The 25,143-nt window shown below is 41.4% G+C and overlaps 1 protein-coding gene across 3 annotated transcripts in view; it reads right to left on the reverse strand.

Annotated features, from left to right (window-relative positions):
- Positions 1–7,266: 7,266 nt before the first annotated feature.
- Frl (formin-like protein) overlaps positions 7,267–25,143 on the reverse strand; it is a 319,350-nt gene continuing 301,473 nt past the window's right edge. For all 3 annotated transcript variants that reach the window (XM_065450450.2, XM_065450449.2, XM_065450451.2), the window contains 3 exons: positions 16,068–16,173; positions 14,229–14,365; positions 7,267–9,904 (listed from right to left, as the gene is read on the reverse strand). In XM_065450450.2, coding sequence (XP_065306522.1) covers positions 14,259–14,365; positions 16,068–16,173 — 213 coding nt within the window. In that variant the 3' untranslated portion in view covers positions 7,267–9,904; positions 14,229–14,258. The remainder of the gene's footprint in view (positions 9,905–14,228; positions 14,366–16,067; positions 16,174–25,143) is intronic.

A 25,143-nucleotide genomic window follows, 5' to 3' on the forward strand; every position in this document is an offset into this window, starting at 1 on the left:
TTCAGGCTTTTGCGCTTTGCACCAAATGACATCTCTGTCTGCTAAACGGGACGGAGACTGGTGTGAAGGTGGATGCTTGAAGTGATCAATGAAGTCCCCTAGTCAAAACATTGCCTTCAGCGACATTCCTTTGTTCGACTACTGTTGATCGCACATCACTATATGCTGTGGTCTGCAGTTGTCGTACAGCACGAAAACTCTTAGCAGTTGTGGTTCAAAATTAAAATTCAGTTCTACAGTATATAGTTCCTATATTTATCTGAAATAGTTAACGCTTTATTGACGAATGTTGCCTACAGGCAAGATACCAGAAAAAAAAACTTTTCCTTGCCGAGTTTCAGTATCGAGTATTACGTTTCTGGCCAAATGTCTTTGGCCAACACGGAATGACAGACAGAAAGCGTCATTTGTTGGTTTGGAGCAGAAACACGAGATGAAGTTTGACATGCGACTCGCTTTCTTTTGAAAGCACTGTCAGAGGAGGCAGACCAATGTCAGAACTATGGCTGTAAAGGTGTCACACACGTGATGTAAAGCAAATAAAATGCACACCTATGGTTCAGATATGACGAGAGCCACCTGTACAGATTCCTAATGAAGTCTTAGGTGGCTTGGGGTGAAGCCCACTGAGTGAATCGACTGCTCCCTGTTGGGCGAGCATGAAGTGAGCCAGATCATGGCTTGAAAAGGATGTTCGCCTCACGCTTGCCTTTTAATGAGGTGCAAGTAGTTATATCACTCTTGATGGTCTGCTAAGGGTGCAATAATAGTGCTTTTCAGCAACGAAGGACCTGACTCTATTGAAGCGATTGTAGTGAAAGCATAAGCAGTAGTGTAGGCGTGCTGAAAAGAGGGAAGGGCAATGTACCTTCCTCTGCCAATGCTTCTGTTTTTAGTCTTGATTACTATACTGAAGCATGCATTGATAAAGTAGCTCCATGTACACTTTACAGACTAGAAGCAGTTCAGCAAACAGCGGCGGTAGAGTAGTAGCATTTTCATGTGACCTAACAGGCACTATTTCTCTTTATCTAAGTGCAAGTGAGCACTTGTTATGCAGCATGCTTGCCAAATATTGTGTGGACAGAGGAATAAATTTGAACACGGCTGTACGTTGACATAACATAACGAAAAAAATCTAAAATGATGCTTGGCAATATCATCAAGTAACAAATATATGCTTATAATAGATATTAGATATAAATAAGGAATTTTTGTGTTGGATGAGACTTGACAGGGTTCAACTGTAAGAGTAATACGCCATTTCACTGGTTATCTGCAAACACCATAGATGTCCACTATCTCATGGTCGGCACACCAACATACTTTTGCTGATTACCCAAAGAAACGTCTTCGTTAAGCATGATGTGTGCTGCATACACCATGAGCACCCGCTCCGGAAAGTATTGTAGAGTGCAAAAAGTGTGTTTTAGCTAAAATAATGTGTCATTGTCCATGCTTGCAATCTGTTAAAGGGACTGTCTACCATTTTTTTAAAGACCTTCTATATTGTAGCACAATAGAAAGCCTACGTTTCAAGGTGCCAATGTGTAGTGGTTTCTCTAGAAAGCGAATAGAAATTTTTTAAACAGAATTTTTCTGTTTGGGTAGCGGCTTCTCAAAAGTGTGGACGGACACTGACAACACTGATCGCTGGACACAATAGCGATCTCAGAGGCCATTCACTATTGCACTGTGACAATGTTCATTTGCACCATAAGGTTTCATGCAAGTATACTAAAGGGAACTCCAGCATTGCAATCGTTCAGCCACCATGGGAATGATGGGAAGTACATGAATTTGGCTGATCTTTGTGCTTGTTGATTCAGATGTTCTTTTTTCTTTGTTTACTATGCTTTGTATGCCTCCACTGTCATAAATTTCAGAGCAATCTATACTTTTCAAAGTGCGGAAGACGCTGCAGACACGCACAGTTGCTACTAATTGCAACGGTCCAGCTTGTTGAGGTGGCCAAATTAAAACGCGCCAAGCGTCTCAAGGCACTGACTTGCCCGCCATAAGGGCGTTTTATGTCGCTTGTCGATGCATGCATCCGTGGCATAAGTAATTAAGGAATTGGTTGGTCCTCACCAAACATGTGGCATTATGGGGCGGTCAATTATGACTAATATACATAAGATGCTGTGCATGTTGGAGTGCTGCGACATTATGCAAGCAGGGGTAGCAGTTCTACAACTCGATCTTGAGAAAGTGTTTGATTTGTGCACCTCATGGTATTTTGCTTGCCATCCTAGCCCACATTAATGTCAAATCCATCATTAAAGATGGGGTAGCTTTGGCATACCGAAACTGCACTACGTGTTTAATTGTTAACAAGTCAGTGGGGGCCCCCATTAACCTAAAGCATTCTGTATGCCAGGGCTGCCCTGAGTCCCCTTCTGTTCTGTATGTATAGAGAAACAATGTGCCTAGCAATCATTGAAAACAGCAGTATTCATGGCTTCAGACTAAATGCATCAGAAGTTAAAATTCCGGCGTATGCGGATGACGTCGCAGTTTGTTGTACAGATAAAGAGAGTGTAGCTGCAGCTATCGCTGTAGTGAAGGGTTTCAGCAAGGTAACTGGAAGCATCGTAAACTGGGGAAAGTGCCTTGACTTCTGGCATGGAGAACGGCCTTCCACCCCAGTCATTTTCGCCAACGTCAAGTGGTTGACGACGCCCGTTAAATACCTAGGCGTCCCGCTGGAATATTACAAAAATAACGATGAGTATTGGCAAGATCAAACAAGAGAAACACAGATAAACGCGAATAAGGGGAAAGGTGGACATCTGTCAATGTTTGCAAGAGCTACAGTTTGCAATCTATTTTCTGTTGCAAAACTCTGGTATGTAATGCAAGTATTGCAATGTTTAAGGGTAAATAAACAGAAGTTGCACCAAGTCTTCGTAGTATTTGTATAGGCTCTGAATTGGGAACGATGCAGTTGAACGAATTTGTTCAGGGGAGTTAAAGACAGAGGTTTGGGAATAATGCACTTTTTTATACGACAGGTCATAAACCGGTTTTTATTTTTCCGCGACTTAAGCGATCCTTTCTTTCGCACAGTGAGCCATGTACGGTTCTTGTCCGTTGGATTTTCAAGCGAGTACCTTTTTTCAGTGAAACGTAAAACTCTGTACAAAGATTTGTGCGATGTAGTTCTCCCTGTGCCAATGTACAGGGCCATATACAGTGGAGGCCAGGGGCAAGACTTGCTTAAGCGGGTGAAAAGAATGCAAGTAATGCGAAGGACCAAGCCTTTCTTTTTTAAGCTTCATGCGGGTACATTGACTGTCGAAACCTTTTTAGAAGATTGTGGTTTTTTATTACCCTGGGGCTCGCATTGCTTGACCTGTAAGAAACCAGAAACTATAGATCATGTATTTCTACATTGCTGGGCGGGTGTCTTCTTTAGGGATGTGCTTCAGAGGACTATCAAAAAAGACTTTCCTTTAGATCCACAGGGTATTAGATATTTATCTGTAGAAAACGATGATGGACTGCCATTTGATCTTATTATGCTAGTTGGCCTTCACCGTCTGTGGCACACCCATATGGCGGCGTATCACTGCAACCCAGATGCTCGGCCTGCACGAATGCTTTTTCGAGAATGCATGTCGAGATTTGTAGAAATTCAGAAAGCACAAGATTGTGTACCTGCTTGGCTGTCAAAGGTGGAACCCTTGACTGAGCTCCAAGAATTCCAAAATAGTCAACCCTGTAAAGCTGACACTTGGTGCTGAAAACTTGCTAATTTATCTTGTTTTCTCAAATGTCATTTGTTCTTTGATATAGTAGAACAAAAGAGGCAATAAAAAGAAAGTGTCCATGGCATAATGGTTTCAATATTGGGCCTATGTTCTAGAGGTCCTACGTTCGAATCCTTCCGTCGGACAATTTGAATAATGTTTAATTATTTATTACACAATACTTTGTTGAAAATGGTGAGTTTACAAAGTCACAAAGCCGTTTGAAGCCAGAAGGATGAAATTTAGGCAAATTCATGTACTTCCCATAGTTTCCATGCTGGCTGAACAATAGAGTTTCCTACAATATACCAAAGGGAACTCTGGCGTGGCAGTCATTCACCCATCACGGGAATGATCGGAAGTACATGGCTTTGTCTTATCTTCATGCTTGTGGATTCAGACATTCTAGTGGCTTTATGGAATACAAGCATGCTTGTGTCCGTCAATACAACACACAACTGTCTCATTCCCACCACAACCCAAAGACATGTTACGAGTGGTAGACAGTCTGTTTAAACTGAATGCTGAATTCTGCATGTAAGAGTGCTGCTTGTGAACTTGTGAAGCTTAACTCCAGGCTGTGCATTTAGGTCACCGAGCAAATAAAGGTCTCAAATGGAACTACAAATGGAACGTCACTCTAGTATATGAACAACACTACAATGAGCTTAGCATTAAGTTTTTCACACTAAATGATCATTTTGAGGTGTTGCACTCGACGTATCAAAAATTATGCAACAAGCTTTGTGGAGTTAAATCTCCGGCAGAATGCTCAAGCAAGAAAAAGCCATAAAATATTTGTAGTAAAAAAAAACAAAAAACATACACACACACGCATTAGCTAGTCACCATCTATCATTCAGAAAACATAGCTCAGCACAAGGGAGTGTTGAATGAGGCTGCACAGTCCATAAAATTTGTGCATCTGGATCCATTCAGATGTGAAATATGTACTCACCTCTGCAATATAAACTGTTTTACAGGCTGCCGTAGGGTGCAAAACAGTTTTCTGTCAAAGTCAAAGGTGTAGTCGGAAAACGTGCAGATATTAAGCAGATACTATCATCTTCATCACTGTGGGTTCTCAGCCACCGTAATCATGAGCGTAGTTCATGTGCAGCTAGCTCGAGCCACGAGTGAACAGAGGGCACTTCCTGTTCACAGGCCAGGCTAGATGCCAAAGCCGCCGCTTCGTTCACCACTTTGCCTCTGCCTTCCGAAATTATTCCAGGGGTGATGGCTTGGCAAGTTGGCCGCTGTCGCGTCATGTTGCATAAAGCATTCTTTTACACTGGATGCCCATTAGATTTTCGTAACAAGCCCACAGATTTCATTCACAGAGATGACAAATAGAGTGCAATTTATTTTGGCTGTTCTTAGCTAACATACAAGTACTTCTAAGTGCAGTTTCAATGTTTTTTTTTAGGTAACGAAAAGCGAAAAAAAAAAAAGGACACCCAAGCAGTTCTAACGAGTTGTGAATGTGAAAGCATTGATGTCCAGTTGAATGCCGCTGAGCGGTTCTTCGAGTTTTACATTGCGCATAATGTAATGCCCAAACCAGCAAGCAGCAGTAGCCTACGGTGCCAACACCGTACGCCACCAACGTCTTGCATGATGACAGACCAAGGAAGTAGCAGCAGCCATTAAGGCTGGCAGGCACACGCAGCAGCAAAACCCAATGGGGGTGAGAGAGAGATGCACACCATGCACCAACTTCCGAGGGTGAGATGGCAATACCTACATGCATGCACCACATGAGTGCCTCGCAAACGACAACCTGTCTCGCCCCGTGGTGTCGTCGTCGTATCTGCGCTGTCGAGGTGCGCTGGAGACATGGTGTGGTGGTGATTCCCTCTCTCCTCACACAACACCGCTTCGCCTGCTCTGCTCCGTCAAGGCGTGCTCATGACATGGCTTTGCAGCCACTGGAAATTTAGGTGTTGTTTCATTGCTACAGACACCAGCTTTCTTGCTCAGTGGGCCATTTTATGCATTCGCATAAAAAAACTGAAGGATGAAGTTGCAACCCTTTTATCTGCACCAACAATACATATATTGCAATTCTGTTAATTGGTTACGTCAAGGTGTTTCACAGGGCGATATCTAAAATTAGTTTACGGTTTGCATAAGATACAACTGAACATATAATAATAATTAGGCAACACCCTACATTAAAATAGCTTTATTACATTCATTAAAAGCATGCATTCATTCTGCGGCAAGAAACCCTTTAGATTTACCTTTTGATATTCAGTATTTTGTCATATCCATGTTAACTATATGAAGGTTTGACTGTAGTTACATACCTCACATGTTTTGCAGAAATTCGCAAGTTCGATTAAAGCATTAAATTTTGCCTGCTTTGCACATCCTAACAAATGGAGTTTTAACAATCTTTCTACAAGCAATCGCCAGAATTCAGTGTTGTCTTCAACCTCTTATTTCCATACTTTTATTTTTCCTGAAAAACATTCAGAAACTGTCCGCCCAAGCACTCCATACAAATGGTAAACCAGTGACACTGAAGCATGCGGCCCCAGTGTTTATCACTGGGTAAACCTCGATGGTTCATTAAAGTCTTTCTCAATTATTGGTTACGTCTCTGTGTTTCTTAATTATTTAATGACGACGTCAAAAGAGGGAGCAGTGGCAAGAGTGCATTCACGCGGTAGCGCCGAGGGGCGCCAACGAGCCAGCTGTGGAAGAAGAAGACTATGCTGGAGCCAATGCTGATGATGATAGTTTTTTCTACATGCAGACAAGGTAGTGGGGAAAGTAGCCTTTAACAGCTCTGCTGTAAAGGTACTATTGAAGTTAGCACACACATAATTAGTTCTCCGCCATTGTGAAGTTTATGGACTCCTTACAAAAGAACTGTAAAGGGAATCCAGTGTGAAATAACATCCGTACATCCATACAAATGTCTCACTGCATGTTCTTGGACTTGGAAGATCAACCATCGCGCATCTTGTGGCAGCCTGTAAAACCATGGGTACTGCAGAGGGGATGACAGCAATTTGCGCACTTGAATGGATGCAGGCGTACAGTTTGTCTGGTGGTCAAACTCGTTAAAAAACTCTATGTGCAGAGTGGCATTTTTTGAGTGGGCAGCGGCAACATGCTAACACGATTTTATTGGACAACCACAATTGAAGCCACAATCTGGCTTTCTCTTGCTTAAGCATCCCATTCCAATTTGGGAGCTTGTAGTTTGCTAGAAGAGGTTAAATGCACAAATCTCATTCAGTCTAGTTCATCAGGGGCTAAGTGTAAGCATTTATAGAACTCGTATGTACTTAAACAGGGAAGCAAAATTGGGAGGGTTGGTTCAGGTTCATTATCAGGGCAGTGCAAAAGGGACAGCAACACAGGACAAGCACTTCTCCTGTGTACTTCTTTTCTATATCACCATCCCTTCTCTGCTGCCATGATACTGAATAAGGAGTGGCTGAGGTGAAGCATCCTTTGAACATCCCTGAAATAGATGATGAATACACCTATTGCACTGACATGCAGTCATAAAAACATTCTTTTTAATAGACATCTCAGCAATGTACAAAAGAAAACACCCTACAAGAATCTTTTATTTTAAGGTCTGGACAACATGGCAGCCATTTCTGCCAGCAGAGGAAACAGTTGGTTCACTCATTTCTGCTACAGCACAGTAGAAGCCCCTGAACACTGCCGCATTCCTGCTAGAGATTGCGAGTGGCACTCGGTGCGTACGTCCCGTCAAGCCAGCAAAAAGGGTCTTGAATACAACGTCTGTGAGCTGGAGTTCAGGCTAGAGGTACCCACACCTTTGTAAAATTGATGCGCTTTTGCCATTGAATGTCTCCTTGGGACACTCTGGGTTGCCTGTTTACACATCTTTTTTTTTTTCTTCATGGGATGATGAATGTTTGGTCCCTTGGCTGATGCTTTTATGGTAATATATGCATCCCCACTGACAGCGGAAAGGACGTGAAGTTTTTTTTTTTAAATCAGAGGTGCTACCAATAACTGCATTACAATTATGTGCAGCTAAATACAACAGGACTCAAACCCTATAATCCTGGCATGAATGTCACCTGCACAAGTTTGACAAAATGATGCTTCTATTTTTCATTGCGTTTAAGCACAGAATGTAACAACTATACACACATGCACACATACACTCGGGGAAATGCTAAAACATTAAAAAAGCATGTCCACATAAACACAGCTTGGCAATGATGCATGTGGGCAGTACTTAATACTTTACGTCAAAAACAGGGTGGTCATAGTGCATTCTGCAGCTTGTAGACAATGTCACAGTCATAAACTCACTAATGTGCACCTGTATTCGTAAACATCAACGGGTGAAATGCTCAATGCCACTGACAGTGCTTGACGCTAGGAAAAGTGTTTCAAGAATATGTACACAAATAGCTTGTAAAATCACTGCGTTAAATATCCTGGCACATTAAGAACGTTTGCTTAAGACACTCCAATATAACCCGAGTTTTATCTCTCAATGGGTTCATACTATTCATGCCAAAGTCCTAGGGCTTCTTTCAACTTATGTTCATTTAAAAGTATTTCAAAGAGACTGATTTATGGAAAGAAACCTGCATTAGGGTGACACTCAGTGAAATGTTTTCAGTGGCATGCTCATTAAGTACAGCACTAAATTGGCATTCTTTAGTGGATGACTTTAGCTTCCAAAGCTGCATTTAGAAGCAAGGAGCTAAGATAAAGTAGGTGAGAGAGGCACAGGGGCATTACATTATATGTTACATGCTGTCTTTTCGTCGCTGCATATCTGTAAACAGACATAGTGCTCGAATGTTCAGCAATCCGTAAAATTATTAAAGTGAAGAACGTTGATCACATTAGCTGCTCAACAAACTAAGCAACCAGGCATAGGGAAGCAAATTTTGTAGCTTCTCCTATATAAACTTAAGCACTACATGAGCAAATACAGCTAGAGCCCCCATACGTACGCTGTATTTCATGATTGTGCTTTATATGTATGCATTATGTCCACCATTTTTAATAGTATTTTTAATTATCTTGTGCCACTAGGAACTGCTAGCCTAGAAACTGCTGTTATTTTTCGGAAAGATTGCATTCCAGGCTAGTTGTGTCATCATATGTAAAAGGAGACAGTAAAAAAAATTCATTGAGGTGATGAAAATTCATTTTCTGCAGCATCTCTGGATGGAAGCTCAGGAAATAGAAGAAAGGCAGGCAGCAGAGCCAAAAGAGCTAAAACTGTTGCTTTGTCAACACTGTTGTTTGTATATGTATATATGTATATATAATATATATGTATAGTTGTATATATTATTGCAAAACAACCATAATCGACAGGATTACCTTCAGCGACAAGCAAATGCGACTAAATCTCCGTAAACAAAGAAGACAGAGGAGATGGGGGCACTTAACAACGCAGTCGCTCGCTGCATGCAATATATACGTCAGGGCAGCACACAGGGCTCGAAGGAGGACAATATTGGGGAATTCCCCGTGAATGACCAGAAGCGCAAACAAACAAAAACACACGTGGCTCTGTCTTTGCACCAAAAACATCGCAGGACACGAATGACCAGCAATGGCAGACACACATAAAACAAATTTACAAAAGAAAAAAAAAAGCAAGACGAAGCACAGCCACGGTAAGCACGTGCAGTCTTTTTCAACATCTGTCGAAAGTACCGAGAAAACAACAGCACTCAGGCCATGATAAACCTCTGCGGACTTGAAGCACCACCGACAAGCACACCAGCGATGAAGCAAGCACAAAAGCAGCACCTTCACACTTCTGACTGCACATACTGTTGTCGTGTGACCGTGAGGGAAGACCAGACACACTTTGCAGCCGCACCGGCTTGGGTTGAGACGGAAGTTGCAAATGAGACGCAGCTGTGAAGCTCCTGCAGCATCCACTTGACTCAATGCTTGTAGTAGTACCACTTTTTGTGTCTATGTGTCTCCAACTTGTGCTGGAGTGCTGTCGATCCACTGGCTTATATTTACAAGGTAATGCGTCACTAAAGCGAATTTGCTCCGCAAATTGCACATGCATGCTGTACACAGAGGTGTCGTCGAAGAGGAACAGGCTTGCCACTATCGTGAGTGGGTCTGTAGGGATGAGGGGAAAAGGCACTCCAGGACATGCACAGCTCCTGAGAGGAAAACAGAAAAAAAAAAAGTTATCTGGCACTACACCGATGGTTTGTGCATTACACAGTTGCACCCCCCCCCCCCCCCCACACACATACATATATCCAGTAGAACCTCGTTCATACGTTCCCATTATGTGTGTTTTTCCAGCGCTAACGTTCGCAATCGAGAACAAAAAAAAAATGACCCAATAGAGTTAAGCTCATTTTTTACCAGTTTATGCGCTACTGGAAAATGTTTTTCGGCACCAGTGTTCAGTACGTCACCAAACTGCAATCGTATGATACGTTTTCCGGCTTCTAGATCCCATGTAAACAAGAAAATGTGCGAGGCTCGCGTGGTCATGAACAGTATATAGCTGCCCACTGCAACAGCTTCCCCGCAATACTCGCCCGACTGTCTCACATGAAAACGACGGTGCACATTCACTTTTTCATTTTGGAACCAGCAAACCTTCTCCAGGATCGTTGCACGCCGAATTCACAGCTATCGCAGACGAACATATTGTGATAAGCATCTTCATCTACCTGTTTCATAGCACGTGGTGCGTGGTGCCATTGGTAGCCTACTGCACCCTCTTAGTACGTGATAATTGAAATGCACCGCCATTCCCTGCTGCAGGTGGTGCGATGTGGGCATCACGTTTCGCTTCAGTGGCATCTTGCGTCGCTCACCAGCTCGATTTCGTTTCAGTTTCCCGTCGCCCTCTTGCAACACCAAGCAAGAAGAAAACAACAAAACGCGTCTCGAACCGCCAGAGCACCACCGGCTCCACGCGCCGCAATGATCTGCACAAGGCTTCACATTACGTGGATGTCAACAATAGTCTAGTCTGTAAAAATTTTTTAGTTACTTCGGATCAAACGTTTTCTCGGTTAGTATGTTTCTTCTCGTATTTTTTTTTTCTCCAGAACGTATGAACGAGGTTCTACTGTATATGTAAATTCAACATGCACTAGGATAGTGTACATGTTTGATATGTGCAAAATGCTATTAGCACAAACTAGCTTTACACGATGACTGATTAGAAGAAATAAAACTGTATGCATGCTCCTTGGTGCCAAGCATCAAACAACACTTTGTGGTTGCTTGTAGCTAAGGAGTGAATATGGTGCACTATAAAAGCCCTTATAAGAGCTTCTATGAAGTGCCAGATGAGAAACCACATGGACTAGTAGAAAACTTGCACCATAACTTACAACCAGTAAAAAGTGGTCCTAACCTGCATTAGAATATAAAAGGGGAGTGTTTAAAAACAAGACTGGCACCTGTACTTCAGTTACTGTCAATGTTACAGCACCCTGGCTGTATCAAACTGATCGGGACAAGCTCACTACGAAACTCACAGTTCAGGAAAGTGAAGTCAATAACTAAATTGTGGAGTTTAACATCCCCAACTGCAGAGTGGGTTATGAGGAGTGCCGCAGTGAAGAGCTCCAGATTAATTTTAACTACCTGGGGTGTTCCTTAGCCTTCACCTGAAGTACAGTACACAAGTACTTTTTCATTCTCCCCCCGCTGGAATGCAGCTGTGGCAGCTGGGATCAAACCTGCGATTTAGTGCTAAGCAGTGCAATACCACAGCCACTAAGCTACCATGCCGGGTGCAAGTGAAGTCGGCATGTAGTACATTAAGTAAGCAAATGACTAATACTAAAAATTAAAAATTAAATTATGGGGTTTTACGTGCCAAAACCACTTTCTGATAATGAGGCACGCCGTAGTAGGGGACTCCGAAAATTTCGACCACCTGGGGTTCTCTAACGTGCACTTAAATCTAAGTACACGGGTGTTTTCGCATTTCGCCCCCATCGAAATGCAGCCGCTGGAGCCGGGATTCGATCCCACGACCTCGTGCTCAGCAGCTTAACACCATAGCCACTGAGCAACCACGGCGGGTGACTAATACTAGTTCAAGAACTCTCTAAAACATGGTTTCATGTTTGTGCACATCAAGAACTTTCCTGACCACTCCCACTGGAATAAGGTGCTTACAAATGTGAGCATAATCCTGTCAATAATGTCATGCGGAAAGAAGCCGCAATATTGTGCTAGCAACAATCACAATTCACATGTTTTAGATTTACACATCATACTTTCTTCTAAGCCCAAATTATAATGTGTGTGTGTGTATATCTGTGTGTGCGTACGTGCATATGCGAGAACGAATATAGTTTAGTAAGCTGTACTGTGCAGGTGCTCAAAGTGGCAGTTCAGCATAATGTGCCAACCTATACGCCTATTCAAGAGAGTAACAAATGCTCATTCAGAACTTGTGGATAAGAGTTTTACAGAATTCATGTTACTGAGCTAGCTTTGTGACTGTCTGCTCTCTACACTCTTTGATGTGTGGCTTACAGGGTTCAGATATCTTTTTTTTTGCAAAGATATTGCAATTTTCACAAATTTTCATACATCAAGGCCCATGTAAAACATTATGTCGAAATTGTACATCCATCAGTCTGTGGTGTTCAACTCCTTCTTTAAATGGTGACACATTTGATTCATTACTGCACTTCCAAGAGGAAAAGGGGGGATGAAATTTGAGAAGTCACCTAGAGGGGCTGGAAGCTTAGAATGCTACTCCAGATAGAGGCAATCACATAAGAGAGCTGCTTCTTGGCCTAGTTGGCATATGCTGAAAGACATACGTAAAGAGGACTCACACAAAAAGAAAGATACATTGACACCTGTATTGTCATCAGTTTGTTTTCATTTTTGTGTGTACCCTCTTTGTGGGCAAACAAAGAGGATCATGTAGAGGATCAGATCATGTTGACACACATAGTTATGCACGTCCAAAGGCAATCACAGTAACTCACTGAGGCCACTGCAAGGAAGTTAAAGGAGCCTTTGCAGTGAGGGATGTACAAGCAGTGCTGTTCAATGGTCATAGTACAGTACAGTACAGTGTTAAAGGGAAACTCACTTAGTATTATGCCATCGATATCGCTGACAGATGGAATAAAGGCCCACAAAGTGATAGTTTTCTGGATCAACCACTTCTTCTGGATGAAGAAATGTTCCAGTTATACAGTTCAACCTCAATAAGATAAATACGAAAATAATGAATTGTAGGATACAACTAGGATACAATAGTGTAAATAAAAAATTTGGGTGGCCATGCTTTATTTCAATGGGCTTAGCTACAGCATTAAATGAAACCAAAACTACAAGAGCCAACACAATATCAGATATTGCGGAGCAAATATTTGCTCACACACAGTTCAAAAAACATGTTTATTGGGAGGCAGGAATTTCAAAGCAGTATTTTTGGTCAATCATTTTTGGAGATAGCATCACTTTTGGGTGACCTGGCACCAAACATGTCGGTACTTACGAGCTACAGCCTTCCCAACACGGTGATAAGATAGCGCACGTGGCACTGTGGGAGAAGTGTTATCAGCTGCTGACGCCAATGCTTCAGGTACAGAGTCACACAATAGCTTGCGAAAGTGATTGTATCACCTACGGGATTTGATGGAGAGTACAGCCCCTGGTTTCAGTGAACTAGAATATATGGGCAACGTGCCAACTGATGCGCACCATGTACATTATTGTGAGTGGCTGATCTCAGTGATAACGGTGCCGCGGTGGCTTGCCAGTCATGGCGGACAGTGTGCTTGGCACAGCGCCGGGGGGATGCCGTCACCCATTGACATTAATGAGTCCTGTTGCTAGTCACGCAAAATGTTGCAAAAGTAATTTTACCTCCGAAAGTGAATGACCGACAAAACCATTCTTGCCAGATGGCTTGCAATGCCAACGCACAGTGCTACACTTGCATTTCACTTGAGTAGACAGAATCTGGGAGTTTTTTTATCGGTGTTAGTGTCTACTTTTATAACACATATAACAATGTAATTTTAGTTGCAGCTGCAACTTCGTTATAACAAGGTTTGACTGTAGTCGCTTTATTACTGGATAGGTGCTCTCAGACTGTCTCAGCAGACTGTACTGCACATTTCATAGCATGGAGTAGTGTATGTATGTTCAGTGCAGACATTAAGGACAATGTAAAAATGCTGTGAGAGCACTTTAGTGCTTCCTTGTTGATCATGTTCCAGTTGTGTGTCTAGTATACCTTTTCAGCACTGTATCCCAATAATCCCAATAAAGCAATAACACATTAAATTATTTTTATATTGTACATTGCACAAAGGATGCAGTCGTGACCACAGAATTTTAAATGAGAAGTACTGTGGAGCATTACTCTGTGTCACATGTATTCGAATAGGAAAACTGGTGTTGTGTCTGGGAAGACACTTATTCATCAAAAAGGACTGCAACCCCACCAGAGGACATGTGGTGATGCAGGCAACTTACTCTTGCACTCTTATCACCAGGTGCGAGCAGCTAGAGCTCCATCTCTTCCATTGTACGTGACAGCCGTACATTCTCCTGTTTCCGCCGCTGACTCCTGCGCACGGCGTCTGCTCGACGGTATGGTTCATTCTTGAGACCTGCAAAAGTAAATGTAGCTTGATAAGATGAGCTGCTGGACTGGTTGTTATGCGATGGCCATAGAAAAAGTTGTAGCACAACTGGAACATGACATTGATGAGTGCAAGCTTTCAACTGTATTTTATTTGTGTCTGAAAACTCCACAACAACAACTTCCAGGCAAGCCCGGCGCCTGGCATTTGTCACTGCAGAAGTTCCCATTAAATCCATTATTCTTAAGCCTAAAGAAAAAGCATAAAATATACTTGTATGAGCCTGCATGCTACAAATACAATGAAGGTAGCCTAGTGTTCCTAGTGCTTTGTGTAAGCAAAATTTCTATTGGCATGGAAATTGGGTGAGAGACACCTTGTACACCTTGGTACAATGTTGTGTATATTCTGTATCTTGATATTTTCATTTTTTTTTCTTCATTGTACACTGTGCCTGCCTGGAATCTTATATAGTATGAAGGCTTCCAACATAAATAACATGGCTGGCAGTTTGCACTTGCTTGTGCTAGTTTCTCTCCTAGAAGTAATGTGAAAACATGTAACACCTCAAAGTCACTGTTCTTCAACAGTCATGCTCCACTTCTAAGGAAATGGAAGCATCAATTGTACTTGACTGAAATTGTCCGCAACAAAGGTGGAGAGGACATCCTACAGTTCATAGCATCTAGGCTGAAAGATTGTGATCTGTTAACATGGGTGTATTCTGACATTAACGACAACAAGAAGGCATTTTTGTGTGATTGTTTCTGCTTATCTAGGTCTTTAGCTTTCTGAACCCCAGAAAACCAGGGAAGCTTATACCAAAGGCACAAGTCCGTACGTGGTAAGTGGTGTGCAATCTCTACATTTGTGCAGACTGTATGTGCTGCCAATGTAACACCTTATCAGTAGTGAAATCGACTCAGTGTTTTATTAGAAGCATCTGTAGTCAAAGGAAGAGCTCTGAACAAGTAAAAAATGGCTGGTTGAGGGACACAAGCATATAAAGTGTGCCATGTGATGCCTGTGCCACTATCAGTCATGTAACTTGATGTGACAGTATTGTGTTTCCGTCTCAACAACTAGCCATCACATATTGTGCTGCATCACAATATTCAGTTATTACATTGAAACAGGAACATTCCAGTGCAACACATGCAAATGATAAGTTTTGACGTTCATGTTCATGTAACTTGATGTGACAGTATTGTGTTTCCGTCTCAACAACTAGCCATCACATATTGTGCTGCATCACAATATTCAGTTATTACATTGAAACAGGAACATTCCAGTGCAACACATGCAAATGATAAGTTTTGACGTTCATGCTGAAACAGACAGCTATCATCATAAGCTTTATGATAAGCAGTGTCCCTCATAAAATGTATAAGTACTTGTTACGAAGTTTGTGAAGGCCAGCGAGTTAATCAAAAACTTTGTAATATAGACGGCTGCTATTTATCATAAACAATGTTGGTCATAAATGTTGAAAGAAATTTCTTATTTGTCATATGCATTAAGATGTTTCTGTTATGAAATGAATCTACAGTCTCTTGTGCAGTCCTGGTGCAGAGTTGATGGTAGGGAAAACTAGCTTTTGTTTCTGTGATAGTGCAGACACAACATTTCCATCTGCACCAGAAACTGATATGTTAATTGTCATGCCCTGATAATATTATCAGACCACAATCAAAACGAACCCCACCAATTGAAGTTAGACAACACCCACCAAGAAGAATGTCTTCAAGAGCTCCATTGTAGACTTCGTCCTGCTTCAGCAAGCGTTTCTCATTCACCAACCGAGTTTTGTTCTTCAGCTCATTTATCACAGCATCCTAGTGGCAGAGAGATAAAAGAAAAAAGAAAGTTACCGTTTTTACTACAAATCATAAGCTAAGCTTTATTTCATGAGGCACACTTAAATAGACTTAGTAATACTATGCACTATTTAGTCAACCTAAAATCCAGAATTACATATTAAAAAAAAGAAGCGCAGACAAAGCAAAACTGTTCAGATTAATTTCATGTAAGCTTACAAGCCTCATTCACAGTAATCAGATCCACACATTCACACAAAGGCTGTACTGCCATGTAGTTAGAATAAACATTTACACTGACGTTTTCACACTATTGTAACACAGGTGCAAGACGGTCCAAGCGCTGTTATTTCTACACAAATGCAAGCAAACATAGTTATTAAAAGTCTGTATGTTAAGACAAATATTTCAGTCACTGTGCGGGTGTATTTTGGAGATTGCTGTCTGATTAGAACTGAGAAAATGTGGGTGGGGGGGAAGTAGGTGGAGAAACAGAGACAACTATGAATCGTGAAACACAACAAGTAAACATACAACCTTGATAATGCAATATTTATGGTTTAAGGGGAGATACTCCTCGAAACAACAATTTTTATTACTTGTACTAGAGGTTCCAAAATTCACCCAATTATAGAGTTTTCTATGCAAGTTTCAAATATGTCCTTGCTTTTTATGTAGCTGCTATAGTTTTTGATTTATGTGATGCACAATGGCAAAATATAGTAATCTTTGCAGGCACCTTTTTATGTACTAAACTGTCATGAAAAGCATCGTGCTGTAGCTTGTTTAGCTCTTTATAGATCACAAATTGCCGATATCTAGCCAAGCAGCGTGTAAAGTTACTGAAATTATGCAGATTAGAGCATTTCAACTAATTTTTATTCTCGATTCCCTGAAATGTAACGTTGTACTTTCGTAACTACTACTGGGAGATATTGCAATTTCAATTAAGTATCAGCACTGTACATATCTTCAAGTGTATGTATGTCAAATTTTGTTAGTATAAGTACAAGGTTATTTTCATATCATTGTGAAAAAAAAAATTGTTGAACTGTCCTAATTTTTTTTTCATAGTTGCAGTAATTCTTGATTCTGTTTGAATAGATATCGGCACTTAGGAGTCTACAAAGAGCTGAACAAGCTGCAGGACAAAGCTTTTTGCGAAAATTTATTACCCAATAATGTGCCCACATAATCACTCTATTTTGCTGTTGTGTAGGACATAACTCAAGACCTGTAGCGGTTACACAAAAACTAATGACATATTTAAAATCTGCTTGTAATACTTTATAAGTGGGTGGATTTTCAAATCCTTAGTATAAATATTTAAAATGTTTTTTTGAGGGGCATCTCCTTTTAAGAATAGAAAAATTTGCCACATGGTGACCCTCCGAAAAACAGCCTAGCACATGAGAAGCACACTTGTGCACCCAAACATCTAGTGTACTGCTCAAAAGAACATAAAAATGGCACATACTGTAATCACACCATGTATGCAAACATCCTCCTGCGGTAGCGACAAAAAAGAAGGGGGGGGGGGAGCACTTTTCACGTTTACCAGTAGTTAGCTGTCAATATAATGGACGAGTTATTTTTAAAGTCCTTCTTTAGGTGAGATGTTAATGTGCACTTAAAAATTAGAGGTGCATGCTAATTGATTTGTGCTCTACAGTGATGGTAGTGTAAATGTGGTCATTATATAGACAAATTGGTTGGTATGTGTTGAGCTGCAAAAGCATAATACATGTGAAGCTTTTCACGCTGGCAAGCAAAAAAGAACAATGTGCATGTAAGGCTTCAAGCTCCTCTATCTCTGAACTTTTCTTTGATTCACAAATAATTCACAGATGCTAAGAAAAAGTGCAAGATGAACTGAAATGTGCAGAATAGCCAATAAATGAAGCTGAACAAATGATAAAACACAATAAGCAGTAATTATTGACTTTTTTAGCCCTTTTAGGTGGAGTTTTCAAGTAACAGCTACAAGTATAATGCTTAATTACTGAAATAAAGTATTATTCATGACAAAAGGTGAGTTGAAAGAGAAATAAGTACAAATTTAGTAAGAGAATTAAGCCAATGCTTTGGGTACCTTCCTTTCTATGCATGTGTTTTCGTATCCTGGCAATTTTTTTTCTGAGTGGAATATGCAATTGTTGAACACCTCACTGTGAAATGAAGGAATGAACAAGAACAATAAAGCTAGGTCAAATAGCTTATTTATTACTCTAAAAAAAAAACTGAAATGCACTTTCTCAGCCTCTGGAACGTATCATGCATAAAACATAACTCCCACTGGCGCCACTGACTCTATTTTCAAAAAGAAGCAACCTACACAAGGTTTTGTAAATTGGGAATGCATTTCAGTGCAGCTAGATGCCGAACCATGCACCTGCTACAACGGCACAAAGGAACGATGGAAAAATTTGCACAGTGTGGTTAATCACCGGATTTTAGTTCATGCAACTTGGACAGCCTTGCACAGACTCTTTGTGTGAAGGACAAGATAAATAACACCCAATCAGTGAGAACGAAATGAATTGGTTAGTAGAATGTGTTACACATTAAGTGGTGCACCAAAATGGATAAGCGAGACAAGGCTCCATGCACAACACACATGCCCCAGGTGGTGCCACTGCACACATTCTGACTCTGCATGCAGAGAATTGCACAACTATGTATCTAAACGTGACTGCTTTCTAGAATTTCAGAGAATGTCAAAGGGACCTAGTGACACAAACAGATCAGTCTCACTTATAACTTGCTAGAAACCAGCAACCAATGGCTAACAAGTGCTACTGCCAAGTGCTAAGTGGAATGGTCTGATACCCAGTTCCAAGCGGCCAGATACCTCCACCTGAAATGCAGTCGCATCAAGCAATAAAGATGCTGGTGACAAACAACATGCTCATGCAACATAGCTAAAATGGCCAAGATATGAGCACAGCACTCCCTTCTCGGCAAGAGGTGCAGAAAAAGTGCTCTTTTATTTTTACTAAGCTTGACAAGCACACAGTATTACCAGCTGCAATCAACTGTCATGCATGCTCTCCACGACTAAAACACCATGTTAGTTTCACAGTGAAAGGCAGGGGCGGTGCGGCAAAGTGGACAAAATCGACTCCAGCAGAAGAGCTCGTCTTTACGAGTGCCGCTAGAACCTTCACAACACAGTAATGAGCAGAGCACACATGTACAAAGCCGTGCAAATTGTACAGCCGATGCATCAGGCACTGGGCGCAAATAAATCTGCAGACACTGAAGAGGGGTTGAAATAACTTTCGCTAAAAGAAGAAACAAAAAAACGAAACCTCCACATTCACAATTAACGGTTCTCAGCACATGAGATGAGTTTTGCTTAAACAAGTTTGAGCGCGTGAAATGCCAACAACATGTTGCACTGACAATAACTGCTCCACATTTCGTGTGAACATATGCACAGCACTTGCGTAGAGCAAGTTGTCGGTGCTATAGTCACCACATGCGAGATAGTGCTGACCTATAAGAAAATCAATGCAAACTTAACAACACAGTCTCGAATTCTAAATGAATCTATCCTTGGCCACAACAATATTATTTCATAATGTATGGCATTGGAGTGCGCATCATGCATATTGAACATTTTGCCGAGAATGGAGCCCCCAGTATAATGACATTTCGATCTATACCACTGGCTTGTTTGCATCCCGATTTTGCACGGAGGTGGTATTCAATGGTGTATTTTGTGGAATATTACTATTCTGCTTTGTCTGGAGCAGCTTAGAGGCACATTCTACATCCAGTGATGCTGAACAAAAATGAGGACTTTCTCAGTAAAATGAACAGCGGTGCCATCTATCCTAAGAGGGTGAAACTCCTGCTCTGAAAAGAATTAAATGGAGACAACAGTTTCGCTCTGCTGACAGCAGGTGGAACCACTGTTCGTTTCACTAAGGAAATGTCTTTCGCCCTCTGTCACAGCATGTGACACCTGGTCGTCACTCATTCTCAATGAAACAAATGACTGCGACATGCAAGCATGACCTTACACAGAATGCACCATGAAATGTCACCCGTGTAGAATATAGGGCAAACAAACCTGCAAGTACAGATGGAAGATCCATTCATGCCAGGCCCCCCTCATTGATGCAACAATTAGTGGCTGTTGCCTATCCCTCTTCAGTGTCGATGAGCACACACATGTTAGTAAAGCTGGACATGGGTGAGGGTGAAAATGTAGATGTGTACATAAAAATCTCATTCAACCCACTTATAATTAACATCACAATGCAATTGTTCGACTGCAAATGACAATGGACTGCATCGCAGGGGACTCACCTTCAACGTAATTTGCAATGGGGGACCAATTTGTGTCGGTGAGGAGCTCGCGGTCGAGACTTACACACTTGCAGCTGCATTCTGTGCATTTACCTCATAGGGAAACAACTTTGCACTACAAATTTTATTCCCAGTTATTAGACAAAAATGCTTTAGTTTGGGTTTGACAACAATTCTGCAAGCACAGTTTTGCCAGCTGCAGCTTATTAGTAGGTACCAAAAAGTGTGATAGACAAAAAGTTTGGTTCAGCACCCAGTTTCGCAATGCCAATCTCTTGGAGAATGTACACATTTTATTACCCAGTGGTATAAGATAAGTGTTCAAATGTAACAGGAAATAAGGGCCGCAATTTAGAACTTCAAAAAGGTTCATGCACTTTGACATTTCACAACGCGCATTCTACTTCCTGCAAGCTGAACTAACTTGGTTCCCTTCCTACATCTTCTGGGAAAGTGTATTTCATTATAGAACAAGGGTGCCCATCAGCTCTGTCATGAGCATAAGAAAGATTTATATGCATGTAAACAAGCATCTGGTGGACCTCTCTAACCTTACTTGGACGGTGACTTAGTTTCCCTAGAATACATTTTTCCACACAGCACCATCATGTCCACATTGTATGCCACATTAGCTGCTTACATGAATAAGGGCGAATTAATTAAGTGCCGTTGTCACATTATAGGCCAGCGACACGAATGCCAGAGATTGTATTGCAATGCAAGTCATTATAAGTGGGTTCTGTTAAGTTAAAAAAAGCAATCTCATATTTGTTCTTCAGGACCTCGCATGACCCTGCAGCTGTTCGATGTTGTTTTTTGTGAGACTGTAGTTGAAAAAGGGAAGCCTCCTTCGAACACTGCTTGGGAGATATAACACCTCGAGGACGTGCAAGTTAAGAAACAAAGGATGAACACAAACTGAATGCATTCGCACCTGTTTTGTAACGTCTATATGTGAAACACTTTTGTAGCTTGTGTAAATCTGTTTGCAGAACTGTATTTTACTGGATGGAGCTGAAAAACCTGCTTTATCACAGGTAGCTGGTCTTGCAGACACCAGCCCAGTGACTGCAACCAGCTGTGAACTACCACTGCTAAGAGTAAGTGATGGGCGCTGAATGCGTTTATTCAGAAGCAAAACAATAGGCAGTTATGTATCACAGCTCTTTCTTTTGTGCTTCAATCAACTGGTCAACTGTGAGAACTCATGCACTCTACTTGTGCAAACACAGCAAGTCAGTCATGCTCATCAGGGTTGGGAAATAATTACAAGAAAGTTTGCATACACCATTATTTGTACGAAAACATTTTTTTTTTGGCCTAGATTAATTAATGACATTCAGTCAGGAAGCATACCGTGCACTTTTTCTTTTTTTTGCAGGAAACAAGCTTCAAGGCATGCTAATAAATAGGAACCTGGATAAAAGAACTAACACACACTCAACCAAATATGCTACTGTAACTATACACATAATGATGAGACCATGCTGCATATAATGCAGCTGTAGAATGTGCACTATATATGTGGCTTGACGTTTGCCAAAAACCAGCAAGGCCATGGAATGAGTGATGTTCTCCACTTCCAAGCTTGCTGATGGTCATGAATAAAATCAAATTCACAAGGCAAAAGGAACACCAAGGCAAACTAACATAAACAAAGGCAATGTGTGTCGATTTATGAATAATTTGAAACAAACCATTTTAATTGCTTTGTCAAGAACGCATTAGGAAGTGTCAATTCTGATGGAACCAAAGACCTTGAGTGGAATAGTACCCAGGAATTTATGGCACGTTACCAATAGATAACATCATCTTATGTACTAACTTGAAATCTCGTAAGCAAAACACATTGATATCGCAAACCACTTCTCTCTACAGTGCTACTGGACTGCAAATAAGATAACAAAAAGGACAGTTTGGCAGTTTTCACAATGGTTCCTTGCTAAGGAAATAAAAACAACAGCTTTGTTTTAAACATATTCATGAATGCCAGTAAATCTTGCTGCCATTAAAATCTCTGATTTTTATTACGGGCTTCAGTTTTTATGGACTATATTCAAAGCAGTTAACTAATTCGAAGCCAACCTCACATATCAGAAAACCAGAAAGAAATGCTATGCATTCCACGTGCTCACTTACAAAACTATCAAGTAGAAATGTAATAACTTATTTGCTTTAAGCGCTTGAATCAATCGTCAGGTAAAGAAGATGTGCCCAGTAAATACGATAAATATTCTTAGACATGGAAGAATATAATAAAATTTAAGCCCACAATGTTCAACAAAGAGTATATGATGTGTGTCTTTGTTATGTGCCAGCCATAATGCAATAACACTAACAGTACAAAAAACCCCCCAGATTTTTGGCTACCAACAAAACTTTCAATTCTTCCATATGACACCTCTGTCGTAACAGTGATGCTCTACGTGAGGATTCAATGAAAACATTCGGGCAGTGACATAAGGTGCACATACAATATTTTTGGCATTTCTCTGCAACAACTCTAGAGAAAAAGTACCGTGTATATAACAGCTAGGCAGTTCTCATAGCTCATGTAATACTTTAAAATGAACACAAAATGTCTACTGACACTTAGGAAAAAAGAAAGAAAGACAGAAAAACATAGGAACGTGAATGGCTAGCAGCTTCTTTGAAAACATTCACAAGTGGCTTGGCAAATGCAATGGTCTCTCTAAAGACCTTGGCTTGCCATTCATACCAACACAACAAAATTACTGCCAATTTTTAACTCTGCCTAGGAGCACTTTGAGAGCATGATGCTTCTGCTGCATGCCGCAAGAGTCACTGAGATAACTCTGTTACGCACTATGACACGCACCAAAACACAATGAGAAGTTTGCTGTTGCATGAGCACAGGATATGGACCAGCACAGTATCCAAGGCTGGCCCTCAGTCGTCAAACTTCATTGTGCTCGTCACCACTTGGCAGGCACGTAACAAAGAGTGGTTACAAGTGTTCTTCGGGCCTCCGAGGTTGAGAAAAAGCATAGGATCTCACAGGCTATGCAATGTGAAGACTCCTCTCCTCTGTGTTCCGCATGGCAGTGTGTGTTACACACTTTGCCCAATGGGTGTGAAGGGCAACGAAAATGGCACACGAGTTATACAGGCGACAGTAATTGGGATGTGTTGGTCACCCTATGCACGACTTTGTCTTGCATCAGGCATTTGCTGGGCAGGACAACACTAGTTAGCTGTAGCTTATGAGCGCCTTACACTGATGCAAGTGGCTGCAGCTTACATGCACATATTTGTCCACACGAACAGAAGCTTGGTGGCACAGGACCACTGAAGTCCAGAGAAAGCACAAGTGCACAAAAGCTTTTTGGAATGTGGGAGCTGTCTGTGCTTTTGTCATCCCGACATAAGCATTCTAGTAGTTGGGGACAGGAACACGTATAGTATTTGTGGTCAACAGGGCCTACAATGTTAAGATGAGGAAAGGGGAATGCAGTGTGCTTTACAGAAATAATTAATCAGCATGATATGTGGAATCACAATGAATGGGAACATCGTATGGGTGCCTATCGTTTCTATTTTCACAGAAATTCACCACTTCTTTGCACCACCAGGCATGCACTGGTTCTTAAAAGTGTAGCGGTAAATTGGGCATGTTGATATTGCATCATGATGGAACCAGTACATAAACGTGAAGATGTAAACACTACATAACTGAGAGCGCAGCAAGAGAGCGCAGCGAGCGCTGACTATGAATCGAGCATCTACTCAACTGATAGCTGCCATATACTATATGCTCCTGTAGGTTATTATGTGGCTTAGTAGACACCCAGTGTACTCGGTTGACAACCATCATATGTATTTGTCATATACATATATGTATTTTTACATTGCGGTATGTAAATATCTGCTACTGTGACTAAGATTTTGAAATGCTCCCTGATGTTCCTGATACAACAGCAACTTTCATATTTAAAACAGCGCCAAAAAAACATGTTCAAGGCAGGACACAGGACGAGCGCTGACCGCCAACAATACCTTTATTGGAGCCTGCGCAAATATATGCAATTCGCAACGGGCATAAAGAGAGTGAAAGAAGAAGGGGAAGGCGAGTCATCGTTGGTCAACTCCTGCTGCACATGCGTCAGTAACATTAAACAATATGAAAGTAACCATAACTTGGTGGACACAGGCCAAGCTGATTAACTTCTAAGGAACTTAAGTTCTTTATCACAAAGTGCTATGGAAGGGGAACTAACACCGGTGGGTCCTAATTGACACATTGAAAATGCCTTAAAGATTTCTCTGGCCATCTGATTGCTGTACCTTTTCCACACACGTGTGTTGTCAAGGGGTGGTGAACAGCCACACTTTGCACAATGAACAGCAGATTACTGCCAGTCTTAATCTTGACGCAGTGTGCATGCTCACGCAAACGTTCATTGATACAACGTCCGGTTTGCCCTATGTAAGTGCAGCCACAAGAGGTGGGAATGGAATACACTACATTGGTACTGCAATCTACAGGCTTGGCGACATGTTGCTTATTGCACAGTCCAGGTGTTCTCTGGCTTTCACTTACTTTTTTGCACATCCTTCCCAACTTGTTAGGCGCAGTAAGCACGACCTTTACACCGACTCAGCCTGCGGCTTTCTTGATGCGATGGGACACACCATGTATATACGGGATCG

This window comes from Dermacentor albipictus, chromosome 1 (assembly GCF_038994185.2).
Source record: "Dermacentor albipictus isolate Rhodes 1998 colony chromosome 1, USDA_Dalb.pri_finalv2, whole genome shotgun sequence".
NCBI lineage: Eukaryota > Metazoa > Arthropoda > Arachnida > Ixodida > Ixodidae > Dermacentor > Dermacentor albipictus.